Source organism: Esox lucius, chromosome 20, assembly GCF_011004845.1.
Source record: "Esox lucius isolate fEsoLuc1 chromosome 20, fEsoLuc1.pri, whole genome shotgun sequence".
NCBI lineage: Eukaryota > Metazoa > Chordata > Actinopteri > Esociformes > Esocidae > Esox > Esox lucius.
In genome coordinates, this window is record NC_047588.1 from 2,978,239 (window position 1) to 2,993,649 (window position 15,411).

General features: G+C 37.6%; 1 protein-coding gene and 1 long non-coding RNA gene across 3 annotated transcripts in view; one reads left to right on the forward strand and one right to left on the reverse strand.

The window, feature by feature from the left end:
• mms22l (MMS22-like, DNA repair protein) overlaps window positions 1-12,593 on the reverse strand; it is a 56,808-nt gene extending 44,215 nt beyond the window's left edge. For both annotated transcript variants that reach the window (XR_827468.3, XM_010865566.3), the window contains exons 1-8: window positions 12,467-12,593; window positions 11,839-12,027; window positions 1,856-1,981; window positions 1,713-1,765; window positions 1,422-1,509; window positions 1,079-1,256; window positions 899-992; window positions 519-649 (exon numbers count right to left, since the gene is read on the reverse strand). Coding sequence is in view for 1 of the 2 variants with exons in the window: in XM_010865566.3 (XP_010863868.1) it covers window positions 519-649; window positions 899-992; window positions 1,079-1,256; window positions 1,422-1,509; window positions 1,713-1,765; window positions 1,856-1,981; window positions 11,839-12,014 (846 nt within the window). In the remaining variant the exon portion in view is untranslated. The remainder of the gene's footprint in view (window positions 1-518; window positions 650-898; window positions 993-1,078; window positions 1,257-1,421; window positions 1,510-1,712; window positions 1,766-1,855; window positions 1,982-11,838; window positions 12,028-12,466) is intronic.
• LOC117593523 lies at window positions 1,942-4,353 on the forward strand. The gene is made up of 3 exons (XR_004574944.1): window positions 1,942-2,019; window positions 3,760-3,872; window positions 4,048-4,353. It is a non-coding gene; the product is annotated as an uncharacterized LOC117593523 (long non-coding RNA).
• Window positions 12,594-15,411: the final 2,818 nt, after the last annotated feature.

Sequence of the window (15,411 nt, forward strand, 5' to 3'; positions counted from 1 at the left end):
ATATGTCATCTAAGCAAAATATGAACCCAGAATGCTCAGAATGGCATTCTTGGTGTTAAATGCAATAAAATGGTATTTTAGCTTACAATTTTTCATTTACATTTCTTTATTAATTATTCATCAAAGCAGTTTAGAATAGCACCTTTCAAATGAAGCTTCACATGCTTCTAGTTATGTTATTACTACTGTCAAGTTGTTTTCAATAGAACATTTGGCAAAATGAGGGAAAACACCCATTTAACATATACAAATAAAATACAAAAAATGTTTTATCCAATTAATCAATTTTATTATTATTAAAATAGTTAGTTGCAGCCCTACTTTAAACCAGGGTTCAAGCAATGGATGATAATTGGCTGATAGCAGAGGAATAGTTAAGCATTTAGGCCACTCAGGATTTTGTAGTACTTGATCAACGTACCACAGCTACGGTTTCTGCAGTTCATTGTACCTCACAAAGGCTTGTAGCAGCATTTTATCTGCCATGGCCAAGTCAGACCTTGAGGCTGAAACAGTACCTTGTTGTACTTCACCATGGCCAGACCAGTGAGGTCGGAGAGCAGGTTGCATAGGTTCTCCTCAAACAAGCTGTTGTTGGTCAGGTTCTCCCCTGTCAGATTTACAAACTGGTGGGCGTACACCACCTGACCTGTACAGGTCAAACAGACACATGCAGAGCTCACCAACAATACACTGAAATCCCCCACCAGAAGACAATAGCACTTTTGTTGATTTGTTTGCTCATGTTGTCTTCACTGTGGATTTCCAATCATGTGTGTCTGATGTTTACATTACTGTTCAATTAACTTGTTTGAGACGCTTTGGATAAGAGCGTCTATTACACAATACAATGTAATTAAGATCCAAAAATAACAACAATCTCAACAACAACACATACCATGCATCTTCTGGCCCAGCAGGTGGAGAATCTCAAGAACTGACCAATGAATGTCCAGGTGGAGATGTAATAAATGCCAGGAAGGAGGAAAGAGCTGAAGAAAAATACATATCATTTACCATATCATGTCAGGTGTGTGTGTGTGTGTGTGTGTGTGTGTGTGTGTGTCTGAGACACTACCTTTCCCTGGTGTTGCATGATAAACGTATTTTGGATGTTGGCTGGGATGTCTTTGAGACGCCCTATTAAGAGGGTGACTCCGAACAGCTCCTCCAGCAGAGCAGAGGGTAGCTGAGCCTCCAGCTCTTCGTAAGGGTGACGGGATCCCTCTTCCGAGGGACAAATGGGCTCCAGGTACCTGCAAGTCACACAGGGCATGGCAGAGAAATCTGTTGTCAGGCCTGGTGGCTGATACTTTGCAATGTATTACAGAAGATAAATAACTACTGTTTTTACTGGAACTAACTAAATCCCTATAGTCTTTGCTCTCCAGGATGCTGACAGAAATGACCTGCGGCTTTACCTATGTACAAAGACTTTGACATATTGAAGAAACAGCACACACTGGTGCCTCAGGTCTTCTGACTCATAATGAAGGCTGCTGGCTTGGCCTGAAACACACAACCATACAACAAAACCTAAAAATCTAAATAACTTTTAATAAAACATAAACCGTCACCTACCAAGTAAGATCTGACAGGCATGCAATAATACCACATCAATATATTTAACTATGATAAAAATGATATTCAAAAGTTTTATTCCTGCATGTCACATTACTATCAGTGGCAATGTATACAGAATGTTAGCTTACCAAAGTCATGGGAGCAGGACTGGACCAGCATCTCCAGTTTCAGAAGCTTTTGCCTAAAAAATTCATCATAAATTGATGCACTATCCCTCAGAACAGCAACAAATTGCCATGTTAAAAAGGAATGGTCTGAAATATATTTTCACCTGAACAGGCCAAACACAAGCTTGATAGATTCAACCAGGGCAGTCTCTGTCACCCAGGAGAAGCCAAAGATGTCCACGGTGTCACCCTCAAAGTCAGCTGGGGCTGGGTCCAGACGCAGTAAAAGTCTATGGAAGACCATTAATTCAAGATTGGCTCTGCAGCAGTAAGTGATAACCATTTTAACTCGATCATCATTGTTGCTGTATTTAAATTTTTAAAAGCTACATAATGATTTCAGTTTCATATCTCAGACAGACCATCCTAACCCTTCAGATTACAAATTTAGCCTATGACATAGCAAAAAAACAAAGAAAAACAAACATTGTGCTATGAAATGAAATAGCTTTGGCATGTTAAAGTTCATCTTCAGTCTCGCTAGCGATCCTCAATTCTTACGACTACTCCTAGTAACTAGGGATTTGCATGACAAATATTTTCAATATTGATAATTCCTCAGCTTTTGTTGTTGAATAGTCAACGCCACCCACTCATGCCAAAAAAAGTTAAGTAAATTGTTATGCAATAAATTCAACATTTTATTTAAAAATGTAGTTAACAACCTCAAGAACATTTGAGTATAAACAGTTAGGCTAGATATAAATTTACTCTGGAGAAATTCAGATTCATAAATGCCATAACAGCAGCAAATAACTTCATGCATAGGCCTGTCAAGTCGTTAGTATTTAATACCAAGTGATTTATTTCAAATTATTGTTACAAGCTTTTCTATTAATTAAAATTGCAGACAAACTATAAACATCTTCAAAAAACACTCATTGTCTCCCATGAATTAGCACAGGGATATGTATGAACTGCCTTACATTAGCTAACGTCTTTGTGTCAATGTTTTCTGGCCATAACAACAAAATACAAAATGTATTAGACCATCTAGCCAGCAATTTTTTATATAAAGTCCCTTAAAACTATACTTTCCAAATGAAACTACACTTAATATATTTATAGTCTAACAGAGTTACGTTACAGTCTGCATTAATTCAAACGAATCTACTGATATGTTCCAGTGAATAAAAAATATCCTTGTAAGGAAGCTTAATAGGAATAAATCATATAAAATGAATGAATAGAAAACAAACCTGGCTGGCGCATCCATAGATGCAAGATCTTAACAAAACTATAAAGAATCATTAGGTGATGTCCATATTATTGTGATCATTAATTCTTGTTTAGAAAAATGTGTATGTCCAAGTGCTCCGGGAGTTGACGAGTAGGCTTACGTAGTATGTTCACTATCAGGCCTGCAGCCGAGAAAACCCTTTCAGCCAGGTATGCTTTTGCTAGCCGTGATAATTTCCTATAGCCAGATTTGTTTAGTCTATAAGAAATAATCTGTCATTACCGGCACCATGTGTGTCAAATGGTAGCACAGATTCATTTTGTAACTTTAGAAAATTGGATTAACTTGTTGCAAAATGCCATCCTTGTTGAAATGTCGACAATTCGACTATTTGTTCTCACCCCTAGTAGTAAGTAGATACTAGGGCCTATAACTGGCTAATAAAAGCCATACAGATCATAGATGCTTTTGGTGGTGGATGTAAATTTAAGAAACATTAGTCAGTTTTTACACAATGATTAATGGTGTCTAGTTAAATATTTAAACTTGGCATGATGTTAATGTGTGACAAAATGATTTAATGTCGAGACGCAATTTTCTAATGAGGAAGTATGTCCCAATCGGTCCCAATACCGCCACAAGAGCTTACTATATACAAAACAGTACATACAATTGTGCTCATAAGTTTGCATACCCTGGCAGAAATTGGGACATTTTTCTATTGATTTTGAAAATAACTGATCATGCAAAATACTGTCTTTTATCTAAGGATAGTGATCATATAAAGCCATGTATTATTGTAATGTAATGAAAGATGTGTTTTGGAAGCTTTGTGAAGGTGTCGTGTTGTCTGGCATCTTAACTCAGTGGGACATCCTAATCTCATACCAATGGACCCATTTGCATCATGAAAGGAATGGACATGCACGGTGGAGAACAAGGTAGCCCCATCTGCTCAAATAAACCAGGAGTGAGGATGGACAAATCAACAAAGTAGAAATATGACTTTTGTTGGATTAACTGCACTAATGTTTGGTTTTTTAATGAGTGTCCCATAAAGGGATGAACTCTCCAATATGTTTCAATGCTGTACATGCTATTTGTCATTTGTTACAGATAAATGTTTACTGGATGAAGAATCCTGCAAGACCAAGGGTTTAGCTCTGGATGTTGCTAATTGAATACATGTAATTATGTGAATGCCAATTTCTTTGTTTTCATTGTTTTAGCCAAGGTGAGGTGATCCTATTATAAATACAATGGGGGTTTGGAATCGGTCTGTCTGGGTGGTATAAGTAGGAAAGCTTGACTTGGTTCTTGGAGTCTATATTTAACAGAAGCTCCTAGAACAGCTTTGTGCTATAGTGTCTTAAATACTTGTGGTATACTATGGTATATTAGTAGACTGTAAGGCTAGATGGGAGGACGTTGAATCGTGTTGGTGTGTAATTATGTTTTGTATTGTAACTTTATTACTTGAATGGAATCAAAGGTATTACTTTGGAATATAGATTACTACGGCATTCCTCGTTCATCTCCATACTCAAGCTCGTAGGGCTACTGGTAATTACACACACATTAGTAAATCTAAGCAACCAGAATTGGATTCCCTGAGTCCTGGAATTCTCTAAGCAGTCTGGTTAGGCCCAGAAACACTACATTGTCTAGTCATCCATATTAACCTTCTGTTAGCCCCAGGAACACATGCCATTTTACTGTATGGTTCATGTTAAAATGACCTACACCTTATGACAGAGCTGTGTTCGAGACCACCTAAAGCGAGACCAAGTCAAGACCAAGACCAAACCTAATTGAGTCCAAGTCAAGACCGAGACCAGACTGCCTAATTAGGTGTTTTTTATTGGATATCAGCAATAAATAACAGATGATAGCGGATTTCACTGACATGATCCCGTGCATGCAGAGAAGGATGAAGTATGCGACTTCCTGTGTTTGCATATGCATACATCTTTTTAGGGACTAATAATTACACTTAATGTGTAAAAAATATATATATATTTTTTTTTACATCAAATCCCATCTCCAATGCATGAGATGAATGATGTCCACAAACATTCAAGAAGCTTTATGAAACGAATATACACAATATTATCAACATGATTATCAGCATACTTTGTAATGCCCCACCGCAAACACTTCTCTACCCTACCTGAAATTCAGAACAGGTGACATTATCAAGACTCATCTAATATTTCTATATTTAGCCTACGTTTTTCTGTACATTATTGTTATGTAGAATTAAGTCATGTGCATAATTTAGTCATATGGAGAAAAACAGATTTTAGGCCAGTAGTCTTCAAAGTAGACAAACTGTAACGGTGCACCATAACATATATACTAGATTAGTTTTAAAAGTGTTATCACTCACCTCAGCATCCACCCTACTGTCCCTCATCTCTCTGACTCTCTGCTCTCTAAATGTGTGAAATAATACAATCAGATATGCATAATGGACATCCCATAAAATAAAAGTTTCAGATCTATTACTGCCTAGGTGGCCTTCTTTATTACAGACCATGATGAATAAACTATTACTCTGTTAACGATGCTTAACGTTTCCAGCAACTTATTTTTTTGCAAAGTTTCAGATATCATCTGCTGTCTTTGTCTTGTTCATGATCGGTCATGCCCTGCAGCAAAATAAAATGACAACACCATCCCAAACAACGTTATGAAGGAAAAAAATAATTTACAGCATCCAAGATAGCTTGTTGTGCCATTTGTTGTCTGGCTATCTCAGAGCTGGAATGGATAGGACTTTTGGACTTTTAATATTCCAGCAAAGCTATCCACTGCAGCTAAGGATAGAGGCTACTGCGCTGTAGTTTATTTCTTGCTAGACTGTTCGGGATATTAGTGGTCAGTAGCTATGCTTGTCAAAAGTCCATGATCCATCCCAGTTGTATTGTATTCCAATCGAAGTTTAAACAAATAATACTAGTCAAAATGAAATGGGCAACCACCTTGTCATTATTTTCCTGATAACGGTTAGTTGGAAAGTGGATATATAAGGCGAAGTCAGGTTTGTCTGAGATCGGATCCCCCGCTACAAATTCACTCAGGACTCCACGCATGACATGGATTTCAAGAGAGATTGGTTTAATTCATAAAAAGCAAGTGGAATGAATTTGGAAAGTGGGCTGACCGGGCTTTGAAATAGGGAGCAGGAGAGAAAGACGCGCACCAACATCCACAACGATGTTGCGCATTATCACAATTGTCAATTACTGGGGGGACAAATTTGCCTTTTATGAATACTGAGGGGGACTTATTTGGATGATTTTGAGCTGATTATTACTTGACTGGTCTCGAGAAGAATTTAGTCCTCAGAGTTCGAGACCAAGTCAAGACCGAGTACAAATGCACCCGAGACCGAGACAAGACCGAAACACTCAAAAAGTGGTCTCGAGACCGGACTTGAGACCGAGACCGGCCTCGAGTACTACAGCTCTACCTTATGATAACTGATATAGCCACATACACATACGTAAATGAAAGTGACCAGTCTGATTATCTTTAAGTTCCGGGTTGCTACATGATCCCTTGTTTTCTGTACTTGACTGACAGGACCATTGAGGAAAACTTAGGCTGTGAAACACATGATCTTTTAAATGTTTGGCTTATGATGAAAGATTAGCCACCTTTTCTAAGAGCTTCCAGCATATCATGGTCATTTATGATTGCATATGTTTACAAACAATATGGATATCAACATTATTAGATTAAATGATCATGTAGGTCATAGATTGGATTTTGCACTAATCTTACTACCTGTCCGCTCAGTAGCATTTTATTCCCTCAAACTACATTATCTCATGGTTGTTTGGCTCCTTTTTAAATCATAATGATAACAGAAATCACCCAAATGGCCTGAATCAAAGGTTTACCCACCCCTTTAAATGTTTGGCCTTGTTTCAGACTTTGCATGACCTGGAGGCATTTTGCCAAAATGAATGGGCAGCTATACCACCTGCAAGAATTTGGGGCCTCATAGACAACTATTACAAAAGACTGCATGCTGGGATTGATGCTAAAGGGAGCAATATACAGTATTAAGAACTAAGGGTATGCAGACTTTTGAACAGGGGTCAGTTCATTTTTTTCTTTGTTGCCATGTTTTGTTTTGTAATTGTGCCATTCTGTTATGACCTACAGTTGAATGTGAATCCCATGAGAAATAAAGGACGTGTTTTCCCTGCTCACTCATGTTTTCTTTGCAAATGGTACATATATTATACTTTCTCGAAGGGTATGCAAATCTTTGGGCACAACTGTAATTCACCATCATCCGCGAAGTATGTACTTGTAGTATGCAATTTGAGATTCAGCCAATGCTATCAATTCTTTCGTAGTTCACATAGTGTAGTGGTTAGCTATTCAACTATTACTGTATGGACGACCATCTACAGTAATCTATGTACAGGAGTACACTTTAGATCCATTAATAAACATTCTGTTTCCCACGTAATTTCAGCAAAAATGTCATGGCGAGGATAGAAGTTGCCTTTTGGAGACTATACCTGGTATACCTGAGGTGGAAGGGCTACTAGCAAGCCCTGTGGTCTTGTGGGATCATCTGTGACCTTCAATGTTTTGACTACGGTTCGATTCCCCTCTCAGACGTTCCCTTTTTGTCCCTCGGAAATATTTATCCACTCTGTACTTTTCAGCTGTCACACAACAATATATACACTCTGTAATACCATGAATCTCATATTTAAGAGTATAATAGTATTACATGACCCTTTTGAGCTGTTATTGTTTTCTGAAGAAACAAACCAGGCCTGGAGTGATTGGAATGATTCTTTCATTATAGCTAGGCTGAATAATAGTGATGGGTATTCTGAATCACTAAAGTGAACTGAATGATTCAGTACAGTTATTTGAAAAGATTCGGGTCATTTTAACCATTTGTTCATTTAATTAAGCTTTTTGTCAAAGCACTTAATTGCATCTCTATGTCATGGTGGGACCTTATTGTTTGCTAGTGTAGCACTCTGTTTAATGACTTACAAAAATAGTAATGTTTCCCAATTAACCATGTTTATTTTTTTAAACAATTACCAAATGATTCAGTCTACAGAAAATAATATCACAGTAGGCTGCCTTTAACAACAGCAATAAACAAGTTATCAAATTCACTGTGCATGTTTGTTTTCTGTAGTTAACTCTAAAATGTATGTATTTTCAAGTGGTTTTATTAGATCAGAAACAAATTTTGGTAACAAAAAGAACAAGGGTAAGACACAGTTTGTTGTTGTCATAATAAAATTGTTTTTTATTGATGATCTTTGGTTAATAGTTTAGTGAGTGTTGGTCATAGAGGAACACGGCTATCACTGTTGGAATCTGTGAAATATCAGTATGTCAGGTGTCAGTATAGCCTATTGACATTATATAATAATGTTTGAATATTTCGTTAGACACCAGTATAGCCAAGTTAGAATATTTCATTAGACACCACTAACAATTGGGTTAAACTGGATAACGTTTCTTATTATGTTTACCTCCACCACAAATAGTATCTATGAACCTTAAGACTTTTGCCACTGGCTGTTTTAAAAATGTATTAGCAAGTAATATGTCGCTAAACGCCTTTAAGCATTGTGTTAAACTGAGTAACGTTTCTAATTATGTTTACCTCCACCACAAATAGCATCTGTGAACAGTATGGCTTTTGCTACTAGCCGTTTTAACAGCTTATTAGCCATTCGTCAACAACTTGTTGTTCCGGAAGCCCGTGGACATATCTAAATTAAATAGCGTAGTGGTTATCTACTATCGACGCAGCTTTCTCAGAACAATGATAGGCCTACCATGTTTTATATCTTTTTTCAAGGTTTACTTATCAAATGAACAACACAGCCAGGAAGAGTTGCACTGAACAACTCAGACAGGAATTGTTTAGAACATTAGGCAACTATGTTAGATAGCTGTAAAATGGCGCTGCCTTCCAGATAAAACATTATATGGAATATATCAGGATATTTAGGAGAAAAGGGTGTTAGGAAGCACTCTGCCAAAGGATGATGATTTGCATTTGATGCAGCCACCTCAACTCCGTCCATTCAGTTAGGCCATGTGATTCTGCTTGCTTTGCATTATAGAAAATTGCATTCATTTGTTATCATTGGCTGCTAGCAACATTGACTTTAAGCTACGAAGGCAGGTGTATAATCACTGTTTATTTCTTTAATTTGCGTTTTGAATATCCATCGCTGGTGGCTCTAGTAATCGCAGGTTACGTTTGCACGGGTAAAACTTATTTTTGTGCAGGTGTTCATGATTGCAAATGCATTTGTGTGCCTGGGATTTCTGCAATGTTTTGACAATGTTGGTGGATGTGGAGCAAAACATGTTTACGTGTACGCTCGAAAAGCTATGGATATCTTGATGTTTATGTACAATAATGTCATTACCCTTTCCAAAGTCACTGTACATAACCCATAAGGTAAAATGCTAATTCTGTTTTTGACCAGCTATGTAAACTCAACATTGATTGATCCTGCAAAAGGTGTTCAACTGGTTATAGGCCATTTCTATTGTTTTCTAATACCTCTTAATATGAAAGTAATTCAAAGTAATCAGATAACATTTCTGAGTTTGAATAATCAAAAAGTTACATTACTGATTACAAATGTGGACAGATAACTTGTAACTGTAACTGATTACGTTTAAAAAGTAACCTACCCAACCCTGTGAACATCATATTATCCTAAATTGCTATGTTTTACAGTGGGTTAAAGACCCACTTCCCAGCATGTGTTTTGAGGTTCTACTAAACCTGCAAAAAAAATTGTATATTCTGTGTTTCAGGTAGCCAATTTTATAAATATTTTGGTGGAGATAAGCGATCAGATGCTTTTATGTTAGGAGGCTTGGTGGTTAGAACTGTTGTAAACACATTTCAAAGATTTGCTATTATTCGCAATCGCATAATATCCAACAAGGCTGACTTTGTGTGAGAGGTGACAACAAATTAATTTCAGAAGCTCCATGGCTCTGGGGCGCAGTTCATGCAAATATTCTAAACTACTATATTATAAGACATCCCACATGCACTGTTATAGACCTACATTTGTGCACAGGCCATGTAATGGATTTTACACATAAATAAGCCTAAAGTGCACAATTTAGTGCAAGACAAGATAGCGCATTTTGGAGAAAGATGTGTAGTGTGTCCTTACAAAAGACCACTTGTCTACGTGTTAAATTATTGATAACTTTCAACAAAAATGCAACATAGGCTAAACCATCTATTTGACTGGACGAACTATAACAAAAGCATGTGAAAAGTATATGTTAACTGTCGGATCCTGCATGGGAGATTTGGATAGGACGTTCGGCTGGGATTGGCCTATAGGCTACATTTGAGATCCAATAAAGACCTCTAAGATGAGGCTAACATTCTGGCTTCCACAATTATTTTTTAAATTATAGTTATTTAAAGGATTGTGACATCTGACAAGTGTTAAGCATTGGTGGTGAGTTTCCATTCCTTTTTCACAGCAGCCTAAAGCTCTGTGATTCTCTTGCACAAAAGTGATTCACTGATTGAACGTATCTTCTAGAGAAGTGATTCAGTACACCCAGTTCACTGGTAAGATTTGTTCAAAAAGAATGAATTGGTCAAGATTCGCACATCACTACTGTATGGCTATTAGCTAGTCAAAGTAATCTTTGTACAAGAGTACACTTTAGATCCGTTAATAAATGTTTTTACAGCAAATAATGTAATTGCTGGGGTAAAAGTTACATTTGGAGACGATACAGAGCTGAACTGAATACCAACAGGCTGTGTGGTCTTGTGGGATCATCCCTGACATTCCATGTTTTGACCCTGGTCTGATTCCCCTCTCAGAAGTTCCAATTATCACTCAAATATTTATCCACTCTGTACCTTTCAGCTGTCACACAACAATATATATCCACTCTGTAATACAGTGTATCCAGAGGGGAGCTTTAATGGGTACCATGGGTGCGAGGCAGCCAATCACAGGGGGCCCCAAGAAGTTTATTTTATGGTTGAAAAGATTATAGCAAGCAGAATAAAATTATATTATAATTAATTTGATACATACTATTTAGCTGACGTTGAAGTGATAAACATCTATTTTTTATGATTCCATAATGCATTTGTATGATCGACCAATCTGTGACAGTGGGAGTGTAGCCAGCGTTGCCATATGGGAAAGTTTCCCCCTTGATTGGGCAAATTTTAATGACAGTGCGCATTTTTTATGTGGAGAGCTTCTGTTCATCATGGTACGTGAAACGTATGTACATTTTTGGGAGAATAGTATTCAATATTGATATTATCAGCCTACCTTAGTTGGGAAATCAGGTAGCAACTCTTTTGAGGTGGGGGGGGGCTCCGCGGCTATGATTCACACCCATGGGAGAGAAAGCTAAGCTCCTCCAGTGCATGCATCTCAGATATTTAAAAGAATAATTACGTGACACTTATTTAATATTGTTTTCTAAAGAAACAAACCAGCCAAGGAGTGATTGAAGTAATTGTTTTCATTATAGGTACTGTATAGCTATTTGCTAGCCATCTACAGTAATCTTTGTACAATAGTACACTTTAGTTCCGTTAATAAACAAACATTCTGTTGATCATGTTATTTAGGCAAAAATATGTTTTAATGTTTTAATAGCGTAATGGTTAAAGACAGTCTGCCATATAGATAACCGCAGATAGAAACCAGCCAGGGACAGCAACATTCATCCCTTGTAATCACGGGCTGGCTGAACTAGGCTTGCCAAGTTCCTTTTCTGTTTCACAAATGGATTGTTGACATAGCCTAGTTGACATTTGCATTCCTAAATGAAAAGGAGGAAAGCTTGCATTCCTTAAATTGTGTTGCATTATCAAGACATTACCGTTTCAGGGAGCCCCTGCCGATGTAACCGTCTGATGACAGTGGACGGGTGTCCTCCCTACCCGATTCAGAAGTGCAGTTGAAACAAGGTGGCTGGGAAGGAGTCAGCTCACATTGGCTGTCCCCTGTAAACGGTGACACGGGCGGGGTGAGCGACTGGCTGAAGTCCTCTTCCATTGTGTTCACTTAGCTAAGGGAATAGACATGAAGTGATATTATAGGCAAAATCTTACATTTCAACAACAATCTTTCCCTGACATTTCAGTAGGTAAGTCGGGGGGAAGGCCAGGGCTGGACCCAATGGGCAGGGGTCATAACGCTAATTTGTATGATTCGAAGACATGACAACAGCTAGTTAAACCTAGTTATTGTTGTTAGTTAACAAGTCATCTACTCCCTTAAAGAGTCAATTTCAAACCTAACCTGACGTGAGGTACTGTATATAATAACTTCACAACAACAGCGACAGTACAGTTCTCTGTAGTTACAGTTTCATGAACCCCATTGCCTGATATTTGACTGATAACCCTGACTCGGTACGATCGACAAAACATTATTACTATAAGAGAACGTATTAATAAACTACAGTTAAACCGTTAAAATAAATGGATAGACAAAACATAATTTACATTTTGGTAAGTTCACAGAAAAAATCCTTCCGGTATTCTTTGTTTGCGTTCTAAATTCAATGTCTGTACCGCGCGGAGAATCACATGAGCTGCGCATGCGCATATTTAACACCACGACCAGTATCTGTGTGACGATTGGTCCGAAGTTCTGTAGCCTTCATAGGGCTTGAGTTAGATCCACCCTCTTCGAGATATACATTAAGGATATTCGATTATCTGTCCCGGTTAGTGAAAAGGACCAAAACGAGCTTTTTTAGCAGGTTGAGTAATAATGATTGTGATTTATAATGCACACATTTGTTCTGCCGTCATTTCGGGGGTGACCCTCCAAGATTACCTGATATAACATTGTCAACAGGATAGGGCAGAGCAATAGCACCTACTAAATTTGAAACGTGAATCCTGGAAACGAAATACCTAAAAGCGTATATTTTGATCTACAGAACTTAAATCAAATTTTGTACATATTGTATTTGCCATTTTGCGTCTATGCAATATACTCAAGATGGAACACTATTATGCATATTGAGCCAATGAATATGATTCAGCCAATATTGAGCCAATGAATATGTTGCTGGTGAAGCCACCTCCCTGAAATGAGTTTTTGCAGGTTGGGATGTCTGATATCTGAACGAGGCATCGTGCTGCCTAGTTGTGATGAGGAAGCGTCTCAGATAAAGTAACTGCTGATTGAAGAAGTGGATGTATGGAGATGAATACTGCCAAAATATTTTTATTCACAGCATGTATACAACTTACAAATATGAGCCTTCATTCGTAAAAACACACAGCATACAATCCACACATGTAAACCATGATCCGTAAATACACAACATACAATCCACACATGCAGGCCTAAACTGTGATCCATAAATACCCAGCAGCGAAACCATGATTGTAGACAATGATTCCTATATACACAGCATTAAACTCACAAATGTGTCATTGGAAACATTAAAGAAAATCACTAATTTAAGTCACTATCCAAAAAAAACCACTACCTCACTCATATTTCTGTGCTTTTGTGGATCAAGTTGTGTGTGTGGATCGGTTTACATTTGTGCACAGAATTTTGCAGTAGGGGCTACATCCCTCAGATCCATGTGAACATCTAGTATGGTCACCTGGACGTCTTTATTAGGGGGAGCCCTCGAGTGGATGTTGAGCAGGACAGATGGGTGATGAGTGATTTTGAGCTTGTTGTTGAGCAGGACAGACGGGTGATGAGTGATTTTGAGCTTGTTGTTGAGCAGGACAGACGGGTGATGAGTGATTTTGAGCGGGATATTGAGCAGGACGGACGGGTGATGAGGATGGAGGGCATCAAAGTGGCTTTTATGTCAGCATCCAGTTATTGATAGAATTTAGGCTTGGCTGCACTGTTTTGTATGATTATGGGGAAGTGTTTGTATGTTTTGTTTTTGGAAAAAACGTCACTGAAGTCTTAAGATTTTGTACGTATGATGTTGTGTTTTTATATACCTAGCAGAATAATAAAGTACTATAAGCCCCAGCCAAGTTGGGTGAAAACAGAGCATAGGCTATTTCATTTCACTTTCTAACAATATCTCTTGAAACCTTATACTTTGTTATTATACCGAAAAAAAAGGCATCAGTTTGTCAAGTCTCCTTTTATTTCATTCTTTGCCACTTTTGTCATGTCAAAATAATTAATAATTGTGTTTTGTTCTTTTTTCTGTTTTGTTCGGTTTTGGTTTTGCTTTTGTTCTTGAATGTAACTGTTCTGTTTTCTGTCTTTGTTTTTGAACGTAGCCTATTCTTTTGTCATTATTGTTTACGCCTGTGTCTCCTTAGCGCCCTCTATATTAGTTCTGTGTTTGCATTTCTTCATTGTAAGGTATTGTTGGTGCAAGCGACATACTGAGCCTGATAATAATAATAATAATAATTATTACTATTATTAGTAGTAGTAGTAGTAGTTGTAGTAGTAGTAGTAGTAGTAAGTTTGTGTACTGACCTTAGCCCTGTGTTTCATCGACTACGATTCTGCATAGCTCTTTTGATTACCTGCATGGAAAAGATTTACGACCTGACCTGTGTGTTTTTGATGACAGTACGACTTTTGCCTTGCCCCATTGGAATTAAACACTACGACTTGAAACAATCTCTCTGTCTGGGTCCTATACGGCTCTTTTGTACCAACCTACAGACGTGACAATAATAGCAGTAGCAATTACTACATATCGAATTTCAGATATGAGTCTTACAATTTTTTTTTTGATTAAATAGGATTTTTTAAATAGAAATTCTAAATCCCAACAAAACATTAATGACAGTGTAATACAAATAAATACAAAATAATTATATACAGTCCACTACTGTAATTACTGTTAACAGTTTTTGTACAATATATGACAAATCTTAGGATTTCTAAAAATAGGAAATACTTGAGTGAGCCAATAGGTTGCTGGCCATCCTTATGGTACCCTCTGCCGGAAACACAACATCACTCATCGCCTGTCCGTCCTGCTTAACATCCCGCTCAATGTCACTCATCGCCCGTCCGTCCTGCTAAGCATCCACTTGTGGGCTATGTGACTGCCAAAATTCTGTGCACAAAACTGATCCACGCACACAACTCTTTCCACAAAAGCACACTCAACACGAATGTGTTAACTGACAAAATGTTTGAAATATGAGTCAGGTAATGTCTGTGGGAATAAAGCCTCTTCAGAAAAAATCTAATCTGGATCCAAATATATTAAACAATTATGGGCCAATATTGAACCTCCTGTCCTCTAAAAAATCGTAAAAAAATGTGTTTCGCAACAATGAAATGCTCCAGTCCAGTTTCAGACCCCATCATAGCACTAAGACTGCACTTGTGATGGTAACAAATTTTCTTCTAATGTTTTAGTGTTCCTAAAGGCTCGGTTTTGGGCCCATTATTGTTTTCACTATATATGCTGCCTATGGGTGATGTA